This window comes from Podarcis erhardii (assembly GCF_964252035.2).
Source record: "Podarcis erhardii genome assembly, chromosome: 4".
In the NCBI taxonomy this organism is placed as follows: Eukaryota; Metazoa; Chordata; class Lepidosauria; order Squamata; family Lacertidae; genus Podarcis; species Podarcis erhardii.
In genome coordinates, this window is record NC_138508.1 from 36,183,158 (window position 1) to 36,210,089 (window position 26,932).

The window sequence follows — 26,932 nt, forward strand, 5'->3', positions numbered from 1 at the left end:
GGTAAGAATACTAGTACTCCAGTGTTTCTTAAAACTGTTGGTTTATTATTGTTGTAATGGAAAATAAAACACTTCTTTTAAAAAATGTAGTGAGCCAGCATAATGATGATTAAAAGTGCTAGAAGAGGGATCCCTCCCAGTGTTTAATGCGTCTGCCAGCCACTGATGGAAACAACAAACATACATGGGCCAACTCACAGAAGGATTCATCTAATAACATAGTAAGGCTCAGATACTGCATAAGGAGAGAGAGGACCAGGGCAATGCAAGGAATATTTGATGGTCCCAAGCACTCTATATTCCCCATATGGAAAAGGTGTTGCACACAGTATCCACTAGGTTGTCCCCTCCACAAATGTTCATGCAGTGGCAAAATTCTTGCTTCAAAATTTAAACTGCATGAACATAGTTTTATTTTAGTTGCTAAAATGAATAATGCACAACTGTGAAGTAGGAAGATCTTGCTAACCTTTAGAATGCTGCCCAGAACTTTAGCAAACCAATGAAAATGTGCCTTCTTCAACAACCTTGAATAATATATATATGCAGTTTGTTTGTTTTTAACAAAATTTAGGAAAATACATGCCTGTATAAAAGGGATAATGTATCAGTTTTCAGCATTTTAAAATTTGGTGTACCTTTGGCAATTTATATTTTATCAGTGAGGAACATTCATAACCCTCATTAGGTAGATCATGTACATCATGTTTCAATTTATTAGCTTAATAAATTGAATATTTATTTATAAGGTATAGTGTTTGGAAGCTTGTAATGGTGGAGGCTTTTTTTGTTACCTTCGCTAAAGGGGGAATCCTGTACCATTTTAATTATAGCATGTCAGGGATGGGGAGCCTGTGGCCCTCAAGACGTTCCTGGACTTCAACTCCCATCACCCATGACCTTTGGCCTTGATGCTTGGGATTGATGGGAGTTGTAGGCCAACAATACTGTATCTGGAGGCCACCAAGTTGGAGAAGCCTGGTTTATGCCAGAATATATTTGGAAACAGGCTGATAACAGATAACCAAGCTAAGGGTTGAAAGTGAGAGCTGCGATGGAGTTTCATCATCTGAATGGGATAGCTTGGGTTAATAGTGCTAATTTTTTATTTATTAATTATTATTATTAACAATAAATGCAGGTAGGAATTGCAGACAAGTGGAAGTAGTCACGCCTTCTATGAAGACAGATTAATTCCCAGCTCAGACCATACCAATGCAAATGGGATGGCTAATCTCATTGTCATCCATCTTGCGGAAATAAATTCCATAGTTCGAGGAGAGGTACATTCTTTGTCCTTAATTTCCCACTGTTCAGCTTCATAGGAACACTCCCAAATGTTAGCAGGGATCTACAGCAGTGGTGGCCAAACTTGGCCCTCCAGCTGTTTTGGGACTACAATTCCCATCATCCCTGACCGCTGGTCCTGTTAGCTAGGGATGATGGGAGTTGTAGTCCAAAACAACTGGAGGGCCAAGTTTGGCCGCCACTGATCTAGAGGGAGAAGCAGCCATGCTTAATTTTCATACGTCTCGGTCATATCTCTTGGTTTAGGAAAATGTTAATTGGAGCAACAGGGACACGGGTATCACCACCAACTTCATCGGACAGAGTTGCGTCCGCCTAGCCGCCTGGTCACGCACAGGGCATATGTGAAGAGACCACCCTAGCTGCCGAGGTCTTCCCCCGTGGCCCATCTCCTCAGCGGGACACGGCGCCGATGAACACGAAGCGGCGGCAAGCCGCCTCTCTCTGAGCGCCGGGGAAATTCTCCAAACCGTTCCCTTTCCATGCTCCCGCTGCAGCAGCCGCCGCCGCCAGGTGCCCAATGGCGCGCCACGGCGGGCGAGGCTCCCTCGGGTTGCTTGGAGGCAACTCCTGAGCCCAGCCCTCCTGCCAGGCACTCAGGCGGCGAGTCACGAGAGAGCCGGGAGGGCTGTTGACCGAGGCCGGCGACCTACTTACTGGAAGTGCCGCTTGCAGAGACGCAGCCGCGCCCCGCCCCGCCTCCTCCCCCGCCTCGTCGCCGGGGCGTGGAGGCGCTATAAGAGCCGGGGCAGCCGCCTCCGCCTCCCGAGCCCTTTCCCGTCCCCGTCCGCGCACCGGCTGAGCTCAAGCAGCCGCCTGCCTCTTCCTCGCCATCCGCGCGACTCCAGCCGTCATGATCGTGGACAGCAGCCGCGACGAGCTGCCGGACGGCGGCGGCGGCGGCGTCGACGGTTCCATCAGCAGCCCTTTTAACCTGGCCTTTTTTTACGGAGCTTCTCCCCACTCCAGCGAGGGGAGCTGCTCGCCCACGCACTCCTCGCCGGGGTCCCCGGGGTCCGACTCGGGCCATAGCAGCGGCGGAGGCGGAGGCGGAGGCGACTTCGGCGCGAGGCGCTATTCCCGGCGCGGCGCGCGCTCAGCCGCGGAAGGTATACAGATTTCATGCAGCCGTCGCGCGCGCAACCCCAAAAGCAAACCTTCGGGGCGGAGGGATTTCTACGCTGCTTCTTCTACGAAGCGGTCTGAGGCGGGGGGGGGGGGGCGTTCAGAGGGTGGTGTCGCCGGCCCGTCGCGTTTAGTCTTCCGCCGCTTTTCCTTTCTTTTTTATGTCGTGTATATATATAGTCTCCTTTGCGCCTTGGCAATCCCGCTCTGGGCGGTGAGAGCGCGCTCACGCTCCGCGGCACTTCGGTTGTTTGGATAGGTTTTGGGCAAGGAGAGGATAAGGGGGCTGCTTGGAAAGGGTGAATCCGGATTAAATGACGAGCGAGAGAAAGTGCGTGTGTTTGTGCGTATTCGTATGCATATGCATGCATATCCCACCAGGTCCCAATAAAACAAAGACTGTTGCAAAAACAAATAATACCATTCCACCCTCAAAACCGTATAGAAGTAGATGCCAATTGCGTTGCGTGGCCGCTTTGGAAAACTTGGAACAGTTGAGTTTCCAGCATTGCAGGGGGTTGGAATAGATGAGCCTCGGGTTCCAGGGTCATTCCAACTATACAGTTCTGTGATTCTATGAGCTCGGATCCTGCAATGCACGCCTGTCTGGAAACCCAGGATCATAGTCACCTTCAGGGGGCTAGTTTCTGAGTTCATTTCCCTGCCACCGTGTAGCTTTACTCTCAGCGCTGTTGAAAAAGATGGCTTCTTTGGTTAGGCACTAATTCGCCCTTCCGAACTGCATGGGTTCCTGTTTGTATGTTGCTGCAACATATGCCATAGCTGTCAACTTTCAGATTTGAAAATAAGGGATCAGCAGCCTCACCTGTCCTGGGGACAGTCTATGGGATATCTAACAATCCGGGAGAGCAGTGGGAAGCAGCGGGAAACAGCACTGGAACAAGGGAATTTCCAACAAAAAATGGGAAGGTTGACAGCTATGAACATATGCAGCTGCACAGCTCAAAGTGCCTCATTCCGATTTGCAAGTTAGTGCAGAGTTGCTTGTTATTGGTAGGCAAGGGGAGCGCTTTGCACGCGAGTGTGCACCCAGACACTCAAACAAAGAGAAAGCACACCAGTGGCTGAAAAGGTGAAATACACACAAGTATTTCAGTATGCCCAAGCATAACGTGGGAAGTGACCATTACTGTAAACCAGCCTAGGCTCCACCAAGTGCATTGAATGTATTCTCGGCTCCATAATGAAAAAGGTCTATGGATTTTTAGTACAGTATGGTAAACATATGTCCAAAGTCACTTTGAGTTTCCTATCTCAAGTTGCAATACACTTTGCACCTGCACATCTCCCAGTGCTGCTCTGTTGGTGAAAGGGTTTTATGAAGGTTGTGGAAGTTGCTTTGGGTGCTTATTGTGAGATCAGTCTCGCTCATACTTGAGTGCATGGGCATCAAAATGCAACTCCCCCCCCCCATTGGTCTAGATTCACCCTTTGCATGGAATATCCCAATAAATGAAAGAAACTTGTTGCCGTCAACCTGTTTGCAATATCTGAACGATGCAGTTGTAAAAGAAGCACTCTTTCCCTCTTTCCCCAAGTGCACAACACGGTAGGCTGCTGAAGTGCCAGCAGTTTGTATCCATTTCGTGAAGAAACTGAAAAATTGTAGTTAAGGCGTCTTATATCAGTTAGTTTGGAATTCACCAGTATTTTCAGGTATGAAATGTCCTTAAGCTTTTAGGTAGAATTAAGCTGCGTGTAAGCAGGATACTACAGTCATGCCAATTAATGTGGGTCTGAGGCGAGTTTATCCTACTGACCCTTTCCGGTGAGGTAGAATCTTCTGTCAATTATTTCTCGTGTGTGTTTGTGTTCAGGAAGTGCAAATTTGCAAAATTCTGGCTTGTATTGACTTTTCGTTATAGTTGTTTAAATCTCAATAGTATTTGCCGTATTGCTGAGGGAGAAATCAAATAATTTGTTAAGCACATTAGTGTGATTTGCAAATAAAGATCAATTAAAATTGAAGATACTGGAAAATAAAATAGATCAGTGTGGTTCCCCTAATTTAATTGGAAAAGAAAATGGCTAAGTCTGGTAACTTTTCTGAAATGACTCATATTCAAGCTTTTGAATCGTTTGAATCTTCATGAAAGTTGAAAGTTTTGTATTGATTTGCTAACACAATTCATTATCTAGAAAGATTTCACTTTTATTTTTTGTACAACATGTTGTGTGGAGTGAACAAGGACAAAGCTATCTATACCAAATATAAATAGGCAGAGAGGCACAATTTATTTAAACAATGTAATATTTTTTTATTTCCAAATAGTGCTTCTTATAGCTGAAATGGCTTTTGTTTCTTATGCACCTGTTGCAGTTGAAATGGTATACAGTTAAGAACCTCAGTTGTCTTTTTATATAATTTCATGGTGTTTTTAGTGCTGAAGTTGCTTCCACAAATTTTCTTTCATTCAGGAATTATCTTAAAAGGTAGCATAACAATATCGGTTGTGTGTATCTTCATAATATTAAAATAGTGTGATGATTTTATTTCTCTGGCCAGTTTGATCTTTTTCCATAAGAAAACTATTGTTGTACTATATTTTTTAATTTACATTGGTTTGTATTTTCTACAAGTAATAATCTGAAGTAGTTTATTAATTGAAATATTTTGTTTTGTTTTTGATTGCTTTCACAATATTTTCTCAAGTAGACACCAGTTCTGTCTTGAAGGATACAATATAAGGCAATTTAATGAAGGACAATTAATTGCTTTCAATAGGCATACCTGTAAAGAGGAAATCATTTGCCCATAAATTGGGTTGGGTTTTTTTTTTTCTAGACAGAAATTCCAGTTCTCCAGCAATTGGTTTTTCTGATGATTTAAATGTAGTGTAAACCGCAGTGCTTCTATATATAAAGTTGGAAGGGTTTGTACTTTTTAAAATGAAGTCACAACTTCTCTCTTGGATAGCATTACAGTACATTGTTGTTTCCTCTTTTCACTTCTGTTTTTTCCCCTTCAGAGTAGACTATGTTAAAAGGAATGATGGCATAAGAGAATGAATGTAATATTTGCAATTCATCTCTTTTGGTTGCACATTTTCTTGGACAAGTGGATTCATTATGGAGGTGACAGGCACAAGTAATTCTGAAAATTCATTCATGTAAAGCCATGTTAATGCTAAAATATCCTTTATATGGGACTGGTGTCTCCCTGCTTCTAACCTTCCTTTCGAATTGGGCTGGGGGGAAGAGAGAGAAGTTTCTTTTGTGTTTGTGACAACAAAGTTCACAAAATATCTTTTGTACATACTTTTAAGGTTTTGTGTAATTAATTTAGGATTAGCTATGTTTGTTTCTTGGCTAAAATTACGTACAAATCCACCCTCTCTTAAAAAACTCAATATTCTGTTTAATTGTTATCAGTGTTTTTATTTTATTTCCCATTGTTTGTGTCTCAACAGTTGAGCAACGTATGGGGGGAGGAAAGCAACAAAGAGGACCTTTTCAAGGTGTTCGTGTGAAAAATTCAGTGAAAGAGCTGTTGCTGCACCTCAGAAACAGCAAGCAGATGTCCTCAGACCATGGTGCAGATGAATTAAAGGTGCGGAACATTACTTTTCTTTTAAAATAATTTTATTCAGAATCATAAATGGCACAGTCTCTCATCTTTTAAAATATCAGGAGCGTACAACTGTATACAGGGCATAATTAGCACATGGAATTCATTCCTGTTAGGTAGGGTAATTCACGGCAGCTAGCTTGCCTGCCTTTGAAAAAAAGAAATTTGTTGCACCTCAATTTGTCGGTGAATATAAGATTTGATAGCTAAAAATGGAATGTTCATAATTTCAAAGAAGTATGGCAGATGCTGGAATCGTAAAACTAGCACTTTCTGCAGATGTATAGTCTGTTGGTGAGCAAACGTTCTGCTTGGTAGAGCTTTGGTCTGATCTAAAATGGCAATTCTTATTTTCATAATCAGCGATTCTGTGTTTTGTTTTCCCTCCCCCTTCTGCATGGTTAATCTTTAAATTTTATATCATTTGTTTTAGTCCTTTAAAATTGTAAATCAGCCTTGGCAGAAAGTCAGCATATAAATGCTTCTTGTTGTTGTTGTTGTTGTTGTTGTTGTTGTTGTTATGGCTTGTGCTGTTTTAGCTACAGAAGGGCCAGCAGTTGCACAGTAAATTTATTATTGATATGTAGGAAAAAAGCTTTAGAAAACAGCAATATAAAAATTTCATTATTTAGGGTCCTCTTGATACAGCAGTTCTGTGTACCAGTTTAAGCATGTATCTGCAGGTGTTACAGATTTTAGAATTAGCAAGTTCTACAAACTTATTCATACATTCCTTGAATTGTCTTGCAAATATATAACTGGATGATTAAGCTATAATGACAAAACAACATCATCTGGAAATATTTAAGATTCTGAAAATGCATATACTTTTGTGATATTACTGGCTCGTTCACAGAGGTAATGCTTTCCAAACAAAGTAAGAATCAGAGATCAGTTTGAATAACAATATTTTCAGAAATTACCTGCACACATGCAAATTTTTCAGTCAGCTACTCTTCACATTTATGAGTAATATGTTGAAATGCTTGGAAGATTAACTGTAAAAGCTATTTTCCCACCACATTTTGTTTTGTTAAAATTATCCTGACCCAACTGGAGTAGTAGATAACATAGCAGAATTGGAGTAGTAGATAACATAGCAGAAACTCTTAGTGAGTTTGCTTGGCTTTGTTTGGATGAAACAGAATACATTGTGAAAGCTGCAACTAATAATGGAGTTTTAGGACAGTGCAGTCCTATGCATATCTACTCAGAAGTAAAGCTCATTGAGTTCCATGGGTCTTATTTCCAGGTAAAGTTATAAGGATTGCAGTCTGAATCTGATGGGTTTCTTCTCAAAACATTGCTGAAAATATCTAGAGAGTACTGATTTTTCAGAACATTTTAATGTGATTTTAGAACTTAATTAATATAACATTAGAAAAAGTTAGCATGGTTCCTCTTGTCATTAGAGCTGCCTTAAGACTATATTATAAATAATTCCATTTTTTAATTTTAAAAAACAGGTACAAGGAGGATTACCAAATTATGACCCATACACAGGTACCGTGTTTTACTTATATCCTTTAAGTACTTTAGATGTGTTAGTATTTAGAAAAGCATACTTGGAAAGCAGGGTACAAACTGAAACTTAGCATTTTTTAATTTTTTTTTCATTAGAGTTGAAGAACATATTAACTAATGGTCGAAAAAGAAAAGCTCAGGACTCATTTTCAGATGTATCCTGTTATAAAAGAACAGCTCCTTTCCAACCTCACCTCCTGGTATGTATTTCTGTAGTCATTACTCACATTGAAACACATTTCTCACCTGCGCAGGATCATTCAAAATCTGCGTGCTCTTATTTTACAGACACCTCCACAGACACCAACATCAATGGATAGCAACATGGAGGACGCCCATATGAATGATCCCAAACAAGACAGCAGTTGTGATATGCTGCAGAACATTATGAATATTAAGAATGAATCCTGCCCAGTTTCTTTGAACACAGTGCAAGTGAGCTGGCTTCACACCATGACTAATCCTAACTCTCCAGGGGAACAGTATCAAGAGATGGTTGGAGCACAAGCTTTGTCACCTCCTCAAAGGTACCAAGCATTTCAAGCAAGCAGCCCCTCACAGATGATGGAGCTACCCCAGAGTTATCAGTTTTCTTCCACACAGACCCAGAACTTGTCTCAGCATTACAATCCCCTTATGGATTGCAGGCCGCACTCCACTAGCAGCCAGTCCTCTGACTATCAGCATGTTTTTGAAAGCCAAGAACTGCAGTATTGTCCTACTCAAAGCTTTGCTTCTCTCTTAAGCGATTCAGAAGGGTCGGACATCTCTGCCCCACTCCCTCAACCACTTCCTCAGCAAGCTGATGTCAGCAGCCACCCTCAGAATTTCAGTCAGCTACCCAGTAATTTCTGTGGTGCTCTTGAAGAACATGGTGTACCATTGGCTACTTCAAATATGTCTGTGCAACATCAGGGTATCGCCAGGAACACAACGCAGCTGGGCAAATCCTTCTTCCAGTGGCAAGTGGAACAGGAAGAAAGCAAACTGGCCAACATCTCTCAAGATCAAATTCTTGCCAAAGATGCTGATGGTGACACGTGAGTATTGTTCATGTTGTTAACCAGTACTAAAATGGAGATAATATGCTTGCAATAAGACACCTCTCTCATTAATTGTCAATTATTGCATTGTGCATTAAAAAAAAAAATGTCACACAGACTTCTATGGCTGCCCTTCAAAATGTGATTAAATTGAGGTGTGCATTCAACAGTGTAATGATATATTGTCTCCCTTGCAGTCTGCAAGTTCCATAAGTTGTTTGGCATTTAGGATATTTTTAAGGGAAGGGGTTTTCATAACACCTTAAACACATGTGCTTTTTCAATATTAAAAAGGAAACAAACACAGTATTTATTCCCCACAGGTTTCTCCACATTGCAGTTGCCCAGGGGCGCCGAGCAGTTTCCTATGTGTTGGCAAGAAAGATGGTATCCCTACACATGCTGGATATTAAAGAACACAATGGCCAGGTGAGGCTCTCAGCGTAACTGGCTCCCACTGTACGACTCCAAGACTTAATGCAAAACACCTTTGAACGCCTGTTAATATTAACTTCAAAGGTTAACATGGCGGCTAATTTATAACGGTGGCCTTAGAAGTACATTGGGCAAGCTGCACTCTGAAATGGTTGTAGCTTATTGGGAATATTTCATTATACTTCGGTGATTGCTATTTTCTGGTAGGATTTTGGTGAACATCTTGTTTTTCATTCTTATAGAGTGCCCTGCAGGTGGCTGTGGCTGCAAACCAGCACCTCATTGTACAGGACTTGGTTAGCCTTGGGGCGCAAGTGAATACAACAGATTGTTGGGGTAGGACGCCTTTGCATGTGTGCGCTGAAAAGGGGCATGCACAAGTCCTTCAGGTAAGCGGCCAGAGCTGAATCTTCCAACTATCTCCCTTTCTCCTGACATGTAGCAGTAAAGATCCAAAAAAGTAAAGATCCAAAAAACAGTAAAGATCAAAAACAGTAAAGATCAAAAAAAAAAAAAAATGCCTTTCCTTTGGTGCCTCAAGTACTTGTGAGTTATACTAATACTAATGCTTTGGAATCTTGTAAATGACTGCTAAGGAGCTAGTATTCCATTACGTGTTATGACCTGTGGAACATGCCACTCCCCAACTCACACAGCAGCAAAGTTCTCACCACATCCTGTTCTCCCCACAATAAGAGGAGTGTATCTGAACACAGAAAGGTAGTTTTTACCCCTAGAAGTGACTGTGTGTGGTAATACTACGTGGATCCTGTAGCACAGTTCTGTCCACACCCCAAAAGTAAGGAAATTGAGCAAAGAAAGAGCATTAAAGAAATTTAATTGGAGGTAGCTGTCTCTGCAGAATGCTAAGAAAGACTATAACTTCACTATAACTAATTCCGTTTACAAAAAGACTGAATATTTTTTAAAAATCGGTGAGCCTTAGATCTAATATTCTGCATGACTGGAACACCATCTCAGTAGATTTACTGAGTGAATAATATTGGTTAAAATAATCTAAATAAACTAGAATAATCTGTGGAGGTTTCAGTTACCGTTGTGCACAGTTGTACAGGATTAACGTATGCTCTCATTTTGCACTTACAGGCAATTGAGAAAGGAGCCATTGTAAGCAACCAATACGTAGATTGGGAGGCAACAAATTATGATGGTGAGTAGCCAAGAGTCCCTTTTCTGTGTTGTGTTAGGCAAAGAACCTAATAAAAACATGCTGAATTTGTTGTTGTTGCTTCTAAGGCCCTTGGATTTCATATGGAATATTTTACAGGAATATTTTATTATTGACATCCACTTCAAAGTAGAAAAATGCAAAGCAACATTTGGAGCAGGGGAAGGCGATCAGGGCCTCTACTAAATACTTTAAGCTGGTGAAATACTCATTCATATTTCATCCTACACTTGATGCTCTCCAGTTCATCGATATACAAATCAGAGCCTGCTCCACTGTGTTGGGAATGCAAGGCAGCTGGACATCATGATAGCAGGATGACTGCCCCATGTAACTTAAGTCAAAAAGTTGGTGTGCCACTGTCAGGAGAGGAATCAAAAATCATAACTACCCATTGAAACCTGTGGATATCTTTTATTCTTTTCTTATTTGGGACAGCGGTATCTGGTAAACCTGAACTATATTTTTGTTAAGGGTATCTACACATGGAAAGGCTTTTCAAAAATATGTATACTTAATTTTACATCTTCCAGTTGCCAAGCAACTTTACCTTAGTTCTTTCTCTAAAGCGATGTTGGAAACAGGTTAAAAATCCTTTAAGGGTTTGCATTGCAAACAAAGAAACAGCAGTTGAAACCTGGCTTACTGGTATTTGGGTTGACTAAAGTTTCTGAGTCAGTCATTGGAGAAGGGAGTCATTCAAAACAGTGTTGTTGTTGTTTTTAAAAATTGCTCACTTGTTGTGTTTCATTATTAGGTTTGACAGCATTGCACTGTGCAGTGATGGCCCATAATGCGGTGGTACATGACATAGAGAGCCAGCAGTCACCTCACACTCCTGAGGTCCAGGAATTAAGGTTGAAAGGCAAGAGGTTGGCAGACACCATCAAATTTCTCATTGAGATGCGGGCCTCTGTTGAAGCCAGAGTAAGTACGGCAAGAAAATCATGATAACAAGCCCAGATTTGTGTCAGTGAGTTGAGTCACATACTATTTTTTAGCGTCTGTTTCAGTGTTACATTTAACAGTTGATCTGCACCAGCTTCAGACAGTCTTCCTCAGCCTCCAGATGTTTTGGACTATTATCAGCCCTTGTCAGTAGACATGTGTAGGATAGGGGTATACATTCCACTAAATTTAATGGAACTAACATTGAACTGAGGCTGCAATTCTAAGCATACTTGGAAGTAAACCACATTGAAATCACTGGGGCTTATTTCTGAGTAAACATGCTTGAATTGTTTTGCGTCTCATTAATTTAATTGGGATTTCATCATGGGTGACTCTTGCTGGGTTGTGCAAACACTGATAAATCCAGCAGTAGACTGAAAGCTAGATTCTCTTGGGAGTCGAAGCTTGAATTACTTGGTCTTAATTATTCTAGAGTCATTGTGTCCCAATAGATACCACTGTTAGACTCGGACAGGAGGAAATAAAGGTTCCAAACTTCAAAGCCCACCCCAGCCTTGAATCGTTAGGTGCCCCTGTTATCCCCTAGATTCATCTTCTGTCTGTAAAATGGAAATATTAGTGGCGACCTCTGAAGTTGTAGGGACAAATAAAAGAAACTATGTAGAGCAGTTTATGTTTTCATGCAATTTATTATTATTATTAGCATTTTGTAAGTGGTTCAGTGCTTATTGTGCAAAATTAATTGGGCTTCTCCCCACCCCCTTGGACAGGATCGTAAAAGTGGCCGTTCTGCCCTTCACTTAGCAGCGGAAGAAGCAAATGTGGAACTCCTTCGTTTGTTTTTGGAGCTGCCTACTTGCCTTTCCTTTATCAATGCCAAGGTATGTTACTGTTGAGCCAGCACTAGAGATTAGCATAAAGCACTATGTCTAATTCAGCATGTAGCTGCTTGAAGGAACAAAGCATCCTGCATATACATTTTTTTAAAGAATAATGGTGTTTCTTTCATACCTCATCCAGGCTTATAATGGTAATACCGCACTCCATGTAGCTGCCAGCTTGCAGCATCGGGTGAGTCAGCTGGATGCAGTTCGCTTGTTGATGCGGAAGGGAGCTGATCCCAGTGCCAGGAACTTGGAAAATGAGCAGCCGGTTCACCTAGTACCTGATGGCCCTGTAGGAGTTGAGGTAAAAGATGCAACTAGCTGGAGCTCTTTTGAAGTGTAGTGGGTGGTAATCAGGATGGACAGCTCTGTCAGTTTTGGCATCTTTCAGTTTCTCTTTTTTCCCCCAGTCTTAAGTTCAGTCTTCACATTTCCATATCTGTTTGCCTTACAAAAATAAAAATCTGCATCAAAGCTCATCACCATTTTAGTGCAAATTTCTCCTAATATGAACATTTGTGCAATGAATTTTTCCTGGTATATATATATATAACCAATGCATGCATTTTATGAATTTCAAAGGATAACTGTGTTTCAATTTGCACACTGCAAATTAGGTGGGTTCACATTAAAATCCAGACTGAGCTGAATTCCTCCCTAATTCCTAGATAGAATGTTCATACTTTATTTTTAAGAAGAGACTCTTGGTTTGAGAGATGTTGAGCAACTAAAAATAAAAATATGTGTGGTATCAACATAATTATGCACATAGAATCATAGAATTGTGTAGTTGGAAGGGACTCTGAGGGTCATCTAGTCCAACCCCCTGTAGTGCAGGAATCTTTTGTCCAGTGTGGGGCTCGAACCCGTGACTTAGATTAAGAGTCTCATGCTCTACTGACTGAGCTATTCCAGTCTGTAAAGCTACGGATGTAAACATCAGTCTTTTGAGCTTGGGTTGATTATTTACCTTAATAATCCTTTACCTGAATAATCCTTGATGCCCTATACGTTTCTTAGAAACTGCGTCATGGGCAGGTCAGTAAACAGCTAAACTATCGCAATCCTGTTGACTTGACTGACTGTACAGCTGTGGTGATGAAATCTGGCTTTTATACTATCAGAATTTATCTGGAAACCTAGTTGGATAGATAGCTTTGTTCATTTCAGTTGATGTGTAACTGTCAGCCTGGTACAGTCATACCTTGGGGTGAATACGCTTCAGCTTAAATATTTTCGGGTTGCGCTCCGCGGTGACCTGGAAGTAACAGAGCGCGTTACTTCCGGGTTTTGCTGCTTGCACATGCGCAGACGCTAAAAATGATGTCATGTGCAGAAGCGACGAGACGCGCAGTCGTGTGTTACGTTCGCTTCAAGATGTGAACAGGGCTCTGGAACAGATCCCGTTCGCATCCAGAGGTACCACTGTACTAGGCATGTTTTCCTTGGAAGTTAAGTCTCCTCACGTTCAATGAGAGTTAGGTGTTAGTAGATGTATTTGGAACTGTAATGTATTTTTCCATAATGTCAGAATCGGTGAACGTTGATAACCCGTTGCTTCTCTTTCATTCTCCAGATAAGACGGGTCTTGAAAGGAAAAACGACTCAGCAGAGATCACCAGTCTATTAAGCTCCATGAGTGAACGATGACCTACGCTCGCTGTCAGTTAGGCAGCCGATGTTACTGTAAATAGACCATTTGTCCAGTGGAGGCAAATGTTAGTTGTTTCTATGAAACAAAAATATCTTGTTTACTATTATATAGTGGGTTAATGGCAACACTTCTGAACCAGATGGGAATGTTTCATACCCAGGTAGTTTGGATCAGTCTGAGCTGGTCCATTTAACTGACTTTACAACAGTAGTGTAACAAATATCAGGCAAGAATAATTGTTACTTTTCAAAAAGAAACTTAAACACTCTAGAGCTGTTGTTCATTACATGAAACATAAGCTTTTTAAGAATACTAACATAACATTTTGCAAGTAAACATTTATATCATACATGTTTTATTTTATGCAGTACCATCTATAGGATGCTTTGTGATTTTCGAATTGTAATAATTTGTTGCAGTTTGATACAGGACAAAACAATTTTTTAACTTTTAAAATTGAGAATTCTGTGTAGAATTCAGTAAAGTTTTTATAAGCATTTAATGGCTTTTATAGGTATGTTTTTGTTGAGGGAGTTGATACCTGTGTAGTCACCTTGCAGACTAATTTATGAAGGGAACATTTATCATCTCTAGTTTTCCAGCAACAGTTTATGAAAACTAAAAAAGGAAAAGAAAAAATTTTGGACTGGGTTTTTTTTTTTTCATTTTTAAGTTATTCTCTTTACATTTAATTGGAATAACATTCGGTTTTCACACCATTATATATTTTCCACTTCTTATTTCAGAGTTATTTCAGAGCTTCTAACTTAATAAGAAGCATTCATAGAGAGGTTAAAGTTGGTTCTTCATCTGTGCATTTCAGATAAGGGATTAAGCATGTTCTTGAGTATATTAGGAACTGGATTTGCAAATGACACCAAATTAGTTTGAATAAAGAGCTCCAAATAGGCAAGAAAATGACAAATGAGATTCAGTGTAATTGTCAAGTGATTTACACTTGGGCAAAAAGATCCCATTTCACATATACCCTGATGGGATCTAAATTTGCTGACTTCAGAGTAAATTGTAAAGGAAGTCTTGGCATTGTGATGGATAGCTCAATAAAAATGTTCCATCAGCCTTTGGAGACACCATGTCCAGTGGTCAGGGATGATGGGAGGTGGAAACTTCATCTTCAGAATGTCAGTTGCCTAGAAAGAAACAGGGGTGTGGGTATCATTGCTTCATGCCCTGCATATGACTTTCCCAGAGGTATATGTCTGACGATGGTTAGAAATAGGGTGCTGGACTACATGAACCCTTGGGAAGATCCATCAGGGTTTGTCTTATGTTCATATGCTGAATTTGTCTCTCTGTTTTTGAATTGAGAAAAGTATTTCTCAGGGCTTTGCAGAAATTTAATTCTATTGTATTGTTTTTACCTCATAGGTATCGTAGACAGTCAAGTATTAATGTTTTAAGAATGGTAGTAACTGTTTTTGTTGTTGTTGACAATTTTCAAATTAGTATTTCAGATAATGTAGATAAAACATATTAAATACATTTATATAGTTATTTGCTTATACAATTATGCAGCATGCTTTTAAGTCTACTCCCTCTGTACATTTACTATTTCCTGAGTGACTATTCTGCATTGCATATCTTTTCCATAGTTATTCTGATCATATTGTTTGACCAAGTATGTCTTGTAGACAAATAATTGGAGCAATGTTATCTCCAAAGCAGAGCTTATTCTTGTAATATCCGATACACATTTTGGAATAAAGTTGTTTAATCAATAGCATTGGTGTCTCATGATTTGGCTGACTGTTTTGCTGATATCCAGGCCTTCTTAAGGGTACAAGTTCAATAATCTGGGCTTTTTGACATAACATTGAACAAATAACTTTTCCTTTTCCAAGTGATAACAAAGGTTGTCTAAAATCTGGTAGATGAACAGAGCATTTAGGAATTGGTACAGAACAGCACCTTGAGAGTCTCAGTGTCCCCCCACCTTCCCCTTCTTAAATTCCAAAATTGTAGTCCTTGAGGATGTATCTTGAAAATATGTAGTCAATGCTTCACAAAATCTTAAAAACCCATGGTTGGCAAGCATGATTCCTGCTGGCTAGTCGGCAGAGTTATTGTATATATGCAGACATTTGTCTCTTTGCATGATAAACAGGATGAATTATGCAAAATCAGTAAGTACATGTACATTTGTTCAGTTTGATGAACGTATTTCAATCATATCAATTTACAACAGCTTTGCACTGTTTCAATAACTAGAGAAGCTCCTTTAGTGCCATTTAACTGGCAGTGCGACAACTGTTTTATACTATTGCACAGGTCCATTGTTTTGATCTCAGGCTGGAGACTTTGGTCCCTCTTCCACCAAAGAGGCACCTTCCTACCAACCAGCTACTCTTACAATGCAGCATTTTTCTCATCATACACAGGAAGTTATCTTTAAGCATCGTCAGATCCAATCCCTCACCCGGAAAAAATATTTACCACACCAATACCGGAATATGTATCCAGCTGACCTTTCTGGGAAAACCTTCCCATGAAGAAAATGCTACAATGTCCCTTTGTTCCATTGTCTAAGGATAAAATAGGATTTAAAAGTTTCCCTAATGTCTAACATAAAGATACTTTCCTATAATAAAAACCTCTTACCCTATTCTTTGTGGCAACAGAGCACAAAACATTTCATCTGGAAAGCAACTGTTTAAATATTTACACTCTTATTATGCCTCCCTTTAATCTTTATTTCTGTAGGCTTAATTCACTTCTGACCTATGTCCCAGTTAAACTAAAATACTTGAACAAAAGAACCTAAGAAGAGCCTTCTGGATCATGCTAATGGTCCATCTTGTTTAGTGTTCTATTTTCACAATGGCCAATCAGATGTCCGTGGGAAACCTGCAAGCAGTTTTCCTTGCAGAACTACAATTCCCAGCATTCTTAACAAACTAGAGTTCCCAGGATTCCATGCCTGGGGGCCCTGGGATAAGTGCTTTAAACGTATGATGTGGATGTGAAAGCACAATTTGAATAGTTTTTCACAGCAGAGCCTTGTTAGAGATTTCTATCTACCTGTTCCATACCTTGTTCATAATATTATTCTGGTAAATTAATTGTTTCAGATTCTGATGTCTTCAGGTGTGGCAGAGCAGGCCGAGCACTATAAGGAAACAGCAGCTTTTGATCTTATTTATTAGATTTCTTGCCTGTCCTCTGGGTGGGTAAGAAATGTAATAAATAATAATATGACAATTTCCCAAATTATGAGCATCAGGACATGGCCTGAAGAAAAATTGTGCAGATGGATGTCAGTGACCAAATGGCAGACCACCTGGAAATTCCACAGGCACTGCTGTGTATTCCATTGTGTAGTAATAAATGTGAACAAATATATATATATATATATATATATATGCAGGTTTTGGTGTCCTCGGGTGTCTTCCCGTGTAAAAGTTGGGGTGTCTAGGCGACGTTTCGACGAGGTCTCACTCGTCATCTTCAGGCTGGTGCTTTCGGCTTCTTGTTACTGGAACAGAGCAGGATCTCAGTGTTTGAGTTCCTATAAATACTGTAGAGGGGGTGTGGTGTATAGCCTCCAATGTTCTGGGCAGAGAGGAAGTTCCCAGGCTAGTGTGCCTTTTCTTCTTTTGTTCCTTAATTACTTGAGAGATATCTTGAGTGATTTCTTGAGTGATATCCTGAGTACCACTTAGGTGGGTCATTAGGTGTGGATTAGTTGTTAAAGTCTTTGTGTCTTGACCTCTTGAACTTTGTGAAGAGTTTTCCTGAGAAGATGGCTGTACTGTACTTAGTTGTGCTCTGGCTTGGCTTCGTGTATAGGGGCGAGCTGTGGTTTTGTGGCTTGTGTCAGCCAGATCTGTGTAGGGATTGCAGGGGGGTGCAGCATCCGGAGGTGCCACCATGGATTGGCTACTGGATGGTGTCTGTAATTCATCTGTGGAGAGGGTCTGGGTTTGGGTCTGGTGTGGTTGATTGGTGTTGGCGTTCTGTGTGCCTCTGGATCTGGTGTCAGTTTTTGTGGGGTGTCAGTTTTTGTGGACCTCTTCACAAAGTTCAAGAGGTCAAGACACAAAGACTTTAACAACTAATCCACACCTAATGACCCACCTAAGTGGTACTCAGGATATCACTCAAGAAATCACTCAAGATATCTCTCAAGTAATTAAGGAACAAAAGAAGAAAAGGCACACTAGCCTGGGAACTTCCTCTCTGCCCAGAACATTGGAGGCTATACACCACACCCCCTCTACAGTATTTATAGGAACTCAAACACTGAGATCCTGCTCTGTTCCAGTAACAAGAAGCCGAAAGCACCAGCCTGAAGATGACGAGTGAGACCTCGTCGAAACGTCGCCTAGACACCCCAACTTTTACACGGGAAGACACCCGAGGACACCAAAACCTGCATTCCTGTACCCGTGAAAATCTACGAAAGCATATATATATATATATATATATATATATATTGCAAAATAAAGCATTTCTCCCCTTTTTCCTTCCCCCCCCTCACATACAGTTCCATTTAATGTATAAAATCCGTATCTGCAATCCCGTGCCCTCTTTCCTCACTTTCACATACATAAATTGAACTAACATTCCAGGGAAGGCTGCTGAATTATAAATGTAAAGAAAAAAAACCTTGTATAGAGAAACAGTAGGCTCCTCCCTCCCCACGTCTTTTACAATGAATTAAGTCTTCTCTCAAATTCAAACCTTAACAACCTTGCAGTTGGATCCATTCCGCAGTTTGTGATCTCATTTTTTCTAGCACATGCCTGTACATTAGTCCAAATTAAGCTCTAATTAACAGGAGTACCTCTGCTTCTTAGTGGCGGCATAGGATGGTTATCAGTAGGCGAAGTGCTTTTGCACTCAGCGCCTCCCTGCCTCCCACATTTCATGCTGGAGCGAGAACCAGGTATCGAGATGAACTGTGAGTGAAGCCCGTTCCCCCCTGTCCGGGGGCGGGGGAGAGAGACTAGCAAGGATAATGACCCTCAATCATCCTTTTTTTTTCTTCGCCAACAATCTGCTATCGTGGGAGCTGCTTCCATTAAGGCAGACCGGAACCGGAAAGCCAAAGGCAGGCCCATTTTCATCAGTGGTAGAAAATACTGTCAGGATTGAATTCCCCAAACTGAAAATCGTAGTGTTTTGGAGGACCAGAAGGTAGGGTGAATTATGGGCCAGGAACAGACTCCAGGTGAACTCCAGCAGAGGCAGAACTATTATGTGTTCCTAAGCTCATGGCAGGAGAAAATACATGGGTGGACCCAGTGCTTGTCTTCCCTCATAGAGGGCCAAAGAGCTCCACAGAGACACGGCAATTCTCACAGGTATTCCCACCACCAACACCACAGAATTTCCACATCACCTGCCTTGCCCAACAAAGCTTGTGTGGGACAAGTATGGAGGAAGCACCTTTCTGCACACACACCATATCTGCGCCATACATCTAAAGCACACTTATGTGAGTTTGAACAGTCAAGGCTTCCCCCAAAGAATCCTGGGAACAATAGTTAAGGGTGCTTACAATTCTTAGGACACCCCTATCCCCCTCATAGTGGGACGCGGGTGGCACTGTGGGTAAAACCTCAGTGCCTAGGACTTGCCGATCGCATGGTCGGTGGTTCAAATCCCCGCGGCGGGGTGAGCTCCCGTCTTTCGGTCCCAGCTCCTACCCGCCTAGCAGTTCAAAAGCACTCTTAAGTGCAAGTAGATAAATAGGTACTGCTGTATAGCGGGAAGGTAAACGGCGTTTCCATGTGCTGCGCTGGTGCTGGCTTGCCACAGCAGCTTCGTCACGCTGGCCACGTGACCCGGAAGTGTCTTTGGACAGTGCTGGCCCCTGGCCTCTTAAGTGAGATGGGCGCACAACCCCAGAGTCGGTCACAACTGGCCCGTACGGGCAGGGGTACCTTTACCTTTATCCCCCTCACAGAGCTATGAGTCTCAGAATTCCCTGGAAAGAGGGATTGGTTGTTAAGCTCTTTTCAGTGCTTTTTTTCTTAAAAAATGTTTAGGGGCACTCTCATTTTTCTACTCATATTGAAATTCTGCCCTTAATGAGGCCAAACCTAAATTCATATAATGTTTAGGGGGATAAGTACCCCTGTCGTCCAGCCCACCAAAAAAGGACTGGTTAAGCTACTCTGAGAACTGTAGCTGTATGTGGGGAATAGGGGTCTCCTAACAACTCTCAACAAGCTACAGTCCCCAAGATTCTTTGAGGGAAGCAATGAATGTTTAAAGTGGTACAAGAGTGCTTTAACTGTATGGTGTAAATGTGGCCTCTGCCCCTATTGCATCAGCACGTGAAATGGCACACTGAGGCAAAATTTGGGAACATGTAAGTGTGCACTTTGAGTTAAGATGCTGCTGGCACAAGTTAAAATTCTGGCAACCAGTCCTACATTCTGTCTCATACTCAAAGCATTTTGGGAACTGACTGAAAAGTCAGAAAATTAACAGTTCTTTTCTGGTAATTGGCATATCTAGAGGGACTAGAAATAAGCAGACTTTATGGTTTTAGTTCTAGGGTGCTAATGTAATAGGAAGTTTAGAAAGGAAGTATTAAGGATGACATTTCCTTCTAACAACGAGTGAGAAGATGTTTAATAAAATTGTAAGTTAATTTTATTTGTCTTACAATTATTATTTTAAACACTTCAACATTGATTGGCTAAAATGGAAATGATTAATCATAATTCCTTTTAATAGGCTGATAGCTATAAAATTCACGATTGTTTTGATTTTGAATCATGAAATCACTTTTGCACTATAATTTCACAATCTGGGAATATTACTTCAAGTCCTTCCCATATTTTTACATCTCACATGGAAAAGATTAATGTGAGAGCCGCAGGCTTTAATTGGAAGTTCAATCACCCCTAAAGCTTAAACTAAAGTTTTAGGAGTGATATCCAAATGGTAGTCATATTCGTGGTAAACCCACCTGTCCTCAGGGACTTAAGTAACTTATCTACTGATTTCAAAACATCCACTTGGATACTACCCTAGTTTGAGTCTATTCAATTTGCGAGAGCCAATGTATTTGGTAAAGCATAAAGAAAAATACATTTATGTATATGCCAAGGGTACTTTGAGTGTACCCTTAATAATCTACTCTAATGGGAAATCAATTCTCATTAGAAATCAATTCCTATGTCTAAAGCACCACAGGAAAATAATTAATGTCCATTGCTAAAGATGTGGCTATGCTAAAGATCCATGAACATGTAAAATTGATGGCATCTGTTTTGGTTGATTCAATGTTCTTGTTGATGTCATATTTCATTTAAAGGGCCCCCAGGCTCTTTGCTAGTTATGGCCTAGTTTACTGCCAGCAAATTACCTCTCCCCTTCTTGTCATCCTTAATTATAGCCACTTACAGCTCTTTAATTAACTGGCAGTTTTCCTAGCGCTTGCCACCCCAGTCAATTTCTTCTCCCACTCTTCTCTTTAGATTTGTCAATTCCTCTGTTGGAACAGTCATTATCTGCTATTATCTTCTCTCGTGATTATTCTTTATATGGCCCATCAGAGTATGGTACAGCTGATCTTATCCAAGTATTTGTAGTTAGCATCTATAACACTCAATAAATCCCTGTGTTACACCCTATCACTTAATAAGGTTACTCTGAAGTCCCATTGATTTTCCATTGATTTCAGTGTCTTAACTTTCAAATAAGCAAGTATGCTAAGGATTGCAGCTAAAGAACATGGCACATGAGCTATGATCAAACGAAGTGATAGCTTAATTAACTTAGAAAGCAAGAGGAACCAACACCCACTGATGCTATTGCTTCAGCAGTACCTAAAAGGCAAAACTTAAATGCAGTTGGATTAGTTTATGGCTCCTCCAGATGACCTATTTATTGAGTGTTCAACCTGATTTGTTTGCACGCAACTTACATGGAGGTTATATTATATACAATATTTGTTGAGCATTTGTTCTGATTAGTTTGTGGGGAGATTAACATTCATCCTAATTTGCTTATGGGGTGTTTCAATGTATTCCCTTTAATCATTTGTTCATTCATTCCGCACTTCGCAATACAGTTCCCCATTACTTTCCTAACTGCAAAAAGTCAAGTTTCTTTTTAAAAGTGTTGAGAGTTGCAACAGGCATGGCTCAGTTCAGGGCCCATGTGGATTGTAGACAAGGGTCTTGGAGTTATGCTCCATTGATCATCAGTGTCTGGATCCTCAGGAGAAACAATATCTTCTACAACTTGTACTCTTGCAGAATGTCTCCTCCCTTTGATTCTAATCTCCACATCATAGTTCAGTGCTTGTCCAGCTGTTTAGAAGATGAAGCCTTTATGTCAGGAATGGGAACCTATGACATTCCAAATGTTGTTGGGTTACATCTCTCATCATCACTGACCATTGGCCATGTGGGTGGGGCTGATGGGAGTGGACTCCAGCAACATCTGGCATGCCACAAGTTACCCATTTTTGCTGCTTTATGATGTGGTTCATGGTTTTGTTGCATACACCACAATTTAAATCTTCCCTCAAAATAGCAATTTAAATCTTCCCTCAAAATAGCACGTCTCCAACTTTTACATAAGCTCTGTTATTTGAAGAAGACCAACATTAACTACGTCACAGTTGGCTAATTTGCTGCCTTCCAGTGGTTTTTGGAATCCAGCTCCTAACAGTCCCAGCCAGCACGACAGATGGTCAATAACGATGGGACTTGAAGTCCAGCAGCACGTTGAGGAGCAGAGGTTCACCAGCCCAGGTCTACATATTCAACAAGAAATACACAAAGTAGAATTCAAAGTATCCCTGTGATTGAATTTGTCAAAATCAAGAGACTTGGCATGAATTACATATTTACATATTTAGCCATCACCTAAGCCTATGGATTTTACAATCTCTTCAAAGCCTTCTCTGAAGACCATTTGGAAATCTTTGGCAAGGTGATACAGTAATGGCACTCATATTAACACTGATTTATTCAGTATGGCTTAAAAGTTGTCTTTTGTAACAGCTACCCATGTAGTAGTACATCTTTAAATGAGTGAAAGAAAACAGACCATTTCCGACATAATCGTTGAAACGTATTTATTTGCAGGAGTAGATAACGGCTACAAATGTTGCCCTGAATGACAAACATCACACAATCTCTTTGAATGTGTGGTGGCCTCATTTCAGTTTTCTAAACAGTTGACATCATCTTTGGCGAAGAGCTCAAAGGCTGACTATGAACAAAACCGTTTCCTCTTAAGATGCTTCCTCAAGGCTAAGGCAATGATCAGAACTCTGGTAGGCTTATTCTCTAAGTAAATACAATTCCATTGCCTGCAGCATTTTATGTTCTTCCAGAATCAAATTTTGAAAGAGATAATGTTGCATGCCACCACAATCTCTGAGTGGTGCAAGCTTCCAAGGGATCCAGGTGCCTACCAAGGGTTCAATTTCCTTGGAAGGAAGGAAAGCAGAGACTGTGGTGTCTTTTATATATGGTTTATTTACACATATATACAACCTGAGCCTATGCTGTAGCGGCTCACACCATTAACACTCCAAGAGGGTCTTGCTTTTCCCATAGCCACAGCCTTACTTTCCAAAAGAAATCAGGAATGGCTCTGTCTCCCAGCTGCTCAGCCTTCTTCCAGCGTCTAGCTTCTAGCTCACACATCTTAACTCTGGCTTTTGTCTTTCTAACTACCAGAGAGTTGAGGTAGGCCCACCCATTTGTCTTCTGCACACAGCCACTTCCTTTGTTACCTTAATCATTGGCTCCTATTTCCTATCACAAAACTTGCTTGGCTAGTCCAACACTTGAATCCTTGTTGGATTCGGAAATTAGAAGGGACTCAGGAATACAGCCTACCCCACTGGAAAAATAAAAGCCCTCACTACACTAACTTGTGTGCCTTAGTCCCCAACTACAATACTGATTTATTTCTTTGTTAGAGTTCTTGTAAGGTTTACCAAGATAATGTATCATGGGAAGTGCCTTGAATGTTCTAAAACCCATCATTACCACCAGTACGTTAATGAGCACAATGAGAGTTCTTACTCAACAAATGCATAAATTGTGCCCCCATGCACTATACGCCTGGTATATTTCAATCACGTTCTCCATTTGGTGGCCCATCAGATCAAAACCCAAAGACTCTTCATGTATGCCAAAACTCCTATGAATCACATGCGGAGGTGGAAGAAAGCAGGTTGTGAAGCAGCATAGACTGGCACAGTGAGTCACTAAGGTGGAGTGCTGGCCAGAGAACAGAGGAGATGGGTGAAGTATGCAAAGCTTGGATGTAGCCCAATGCCTTTCTCTGCCTTGGCATGTTGTGCGTGCGATGAGGAAAGGGCTGAGGGAAGTTTTTCTTCGCTTTGGATCTGTTTCTCCACCGCCGTGGGATCGCTTTGGTGGAGTTCACTTTGCCAGCAGTGCCATGAGGAAAGCAACCTAAACGCCAAAAGTTCTCTGCAACGAGGCTCAGCTTGTTCTGCCCTCCGAGGTGTGCTTTGTGTATCCCTCCATTTTGCCTTGCTCTCACGCAAGGTGATCATTACAAATAAAAGCAATCGTTTTAGTACCTGAACTTTATTGCCGTTCTTATCTCATTCATACTTACAAAGTCTGAGCGAGGCTAATCTTCCGGGTTCTCATTTTATACACGGAGAACTGAGGTTGAAAGGTAGCGAAGTCCCCAGGGGCAGGGAAGCTTGCTAAAATGGAGTTACAACCATAACTTCCTGCTTCTAGTCTAATTCTCAAGCTGCCAGATTTCTACAGTTCTTAGCATGGCATTATGTCCACACAGACATATGTTAAATTCTTCTGCTGAGACCCTCCATCATTAAGTGTGAAGTCACACATATCTCTGACAGAGCTACAATTCCTAACACCCTCAACAAACTACAGTTCCCAGGATTCTTTGGGAGAAGTCATGTGCTTTAAATATATGGTGCGGAGATGGTGAAGTGATGCCTGCTAGGGAGTGTGCCTTTTCTGTGATTGGACTTCATCTATGGAATTGCCTCCCCTGGCACATTTGTCAGGCTTCCACTCTCTTTATCTTAGATGCCCTGTTCAAAATGTTTTTGTTTTGCCCATTTCCAGTTGATTGGCCAAGTGATTTATACAGTGGCATCAGGTTCATTGCCTGTAGTTGAACTCTTATTTATATTCAAAACAAAACAAATTCCTTCCAGTAGCACCTTAAAGACCAACTAAGTCAGTTCTTGGTATGAGCTTTCGTGTGCATGCACACTTCTTCAGATACCATCTTATTTATATTAATTTCCTGAGTCCAAAGTGAAAACACCATGTTTGAAATAACACCCTGTATTATCCTTGATCAAGTAATTGCCTCCTATTAATCTAACACTTCAAGCAGAAATCCTGACAGCACCCAATACAGACACAAAGCTCTAGACTTACAATCTCTAGGATGCAATCAATCATTTCTTTCAGGAGCTGTGTGACACTGATAGCTCTGAGAGCTCATATTGCAGTGACATTGCAATGGAGTTTGGCCTTCTACCCTTTGTCCTCTCCTTTCTTCCTCTTGTCTCATACATGCTCGGAATATGCAAGGCTCTGAGCAATTCCACATGATCTATTTATTGAACATTTGCTCTGATTTATTTGCAGGAAGATTAGACAACAGTTGGCTACTTAATGAGTATTTATTCTGATTTGTTTGCAGAGAAGATAGGTGACATTGCAAGTGGTATCCCGCACTTTCCTTATCTCAAAAAGTCCAATCATTTGGGGAATCATATTTGTTACACAATACCGCTCAATTATAATTGTGCATTCTGAATTTGCTGATACATGTTTCAATCCAGCTCAAAAAATAGTGACAATCTGGAAGCTCTCTAGATATGGGACTGTTTACTTAATTGCTGTAGCAAGAGGATGAGGAAAGGGAAATTTACTCTCCACTGATTCCTCCCCTGGGTGCATTTAATAAAAAAGAACCCCTTGGTGATTGTCAGGTAAGGTTATTAGAGGCCCATCCTATCAGCCTATCCTGTAAGAGTTTTATAGAAAATTGTTTTATAGAAAACAGCTTGTGTATGGCTATGCAGATCCCAAAGTAAATCATAAGTAGAGGCTTCATTTAATATTGAAAAAGAAAGAGGGCACCACTAGCATCAGCTGCTGTCACAGAAATCCCCTGCTTGGGTGAAAATTTTCAAACTATTTCTGATGCCCCCCATCACCTCCAGGTTTCAGGGCTTAAATGAACACCACCAACCTGTAATTACCAAAAGTTTTCACCTCTCACACAGGTTTATCATCAAGGCCCCAGTTCTTCTGTTCTATTTCAGTTCCCTCTCTACCTCCTGACCACATCCTCTGTTTCTTTAACATGCAGCTAAAGGATTTACAGAACTGTAGTTCACTGTGGTCAATCATGCAAGGTTCTCGTACTCACTATGATGTAATAGCAGCAGGAGAGCTTCCTCCTTTTGATCCTTGATTTGAGTCAAGGTGTGGCATAGTCTCCCCTCTCCCGCCCCAAAGAACACATAGATGATCTGACTACACTGTTCAAGGGCAGATTTCATTAGAAGCATGCCCTCCAACATTTCTCTGATGAAAAATAGGGACATCCCATTCCATCACGATAATTTTACTATTTATACCCCACACATTCTGATCTCAGCCACTCAAGGCAGCTTCCAGCATATAAAAAACATAACAGAACATTAAACATTAAAAAAACCCTTCACTATACAGGATTGTCTTCAGATGACTTACGGGTCAGATAACTCCATCCCCTCCAATATTTCTCCCATGAAAACAGGGACATCCTACCATACCCTCCAACATCTCTCCAATGAAACTAGGGACATCCTAAGGAAAAGCAGGACATTCTGGGATGAAATCAGAAACCAGGATGGCTTCTCTAAATCAGGAACATCCCTGGAAAACAGGGACACTTGGAGGGTCTGCAGATGGCAAAGGAGAAATCTAGGCTATGCTGCTACTGGCTTGTGAATATTCCATGTTTGAAAAGCATCTGTCAAGCTCCTCTACTCAGGGGACCTTACACAAAAACATTGTATGTCACGGAGCCATGTAGGTGTGTTTCAGAATGTGAAAGCTACAGCCTACTTGTGGCCCATGACACACCGATCACATGTAACAGAATATCAAAACTGATCAATATTATTCTGCATAAACTCTGTGTGGCTGCCCTTGAGGAAACCAGAATGTGACTACTTGGGTGGCATATTTCAGTTCCACACTCTGCCATTTGTATCCCTACCATAATTTGTAATTTGCATTCCCCCAGAAG

General features: G+C 41.0%; 1 protein-coding gene across 2 annotated transcripts in view; it reads left to right on the plus strand.

Moving 5' to 3' along the window:
• The window catches only part of NFKBIZ (NFKB inhibitor zeta), a 39,150-nt gene extending 23,743 nt beyond the window's left edge, over positions 1-15,407 (plus strand). Inside the window, exons 1-12 of one of the 2 annotated variants that reach the window (XM_081859708.1) lie at positions 2,065-2,417; positions 5,865-6,004; positions 7,489-7,525; positions 7,643-7,746; positions 7,835-8,586; positions 8,913-9,018; positions 9,267-9,413; positions 10,132-10,195; positions 10,971-11,140; positions 11,896-12,006; positions 12,146-12,313; positions 13,586-15,407. In XM_081859708.1, the coding sequence (XP_081715834.1) occupies positions 2,162-2,417; positions 5,865-6,004; positions 7,489-7,525; positions 7,643-7,746; positions 7,835-8,586; positions 8,913-9,018; positions 9,267-9,413; positions 10,132-10,195; positions 10,971-11,140; positions 11,896-12,006; positions 12,146-12,313; positions 13,586-13,639 (2,109 nt within the window). In that variant the 5' untranslated portion in view covers positions 2,065-2,161 and the 3' untranslated portion in view covers positions 13,640-15,407. Of the gene's footprint in view, positions 1-2,064; positions 2,418-5,864; positions 6,005-7,488; positions 7,526-7,642; positions 7,747-7,834; positions 8,587-8,912; positions 9,019-9,266; positions 9,414-10,131; positions 10,196-10,970; positions 11,141-11,895; positions 12,007-12,145; positions 12,314-13,585 lie in introns of those variants that run through there. The other variant, XM_081859709.1, reaches the window with a different exon arrangement.
• Positions 15,408-26,932: the final 11,525 nt, after the last annotated feature.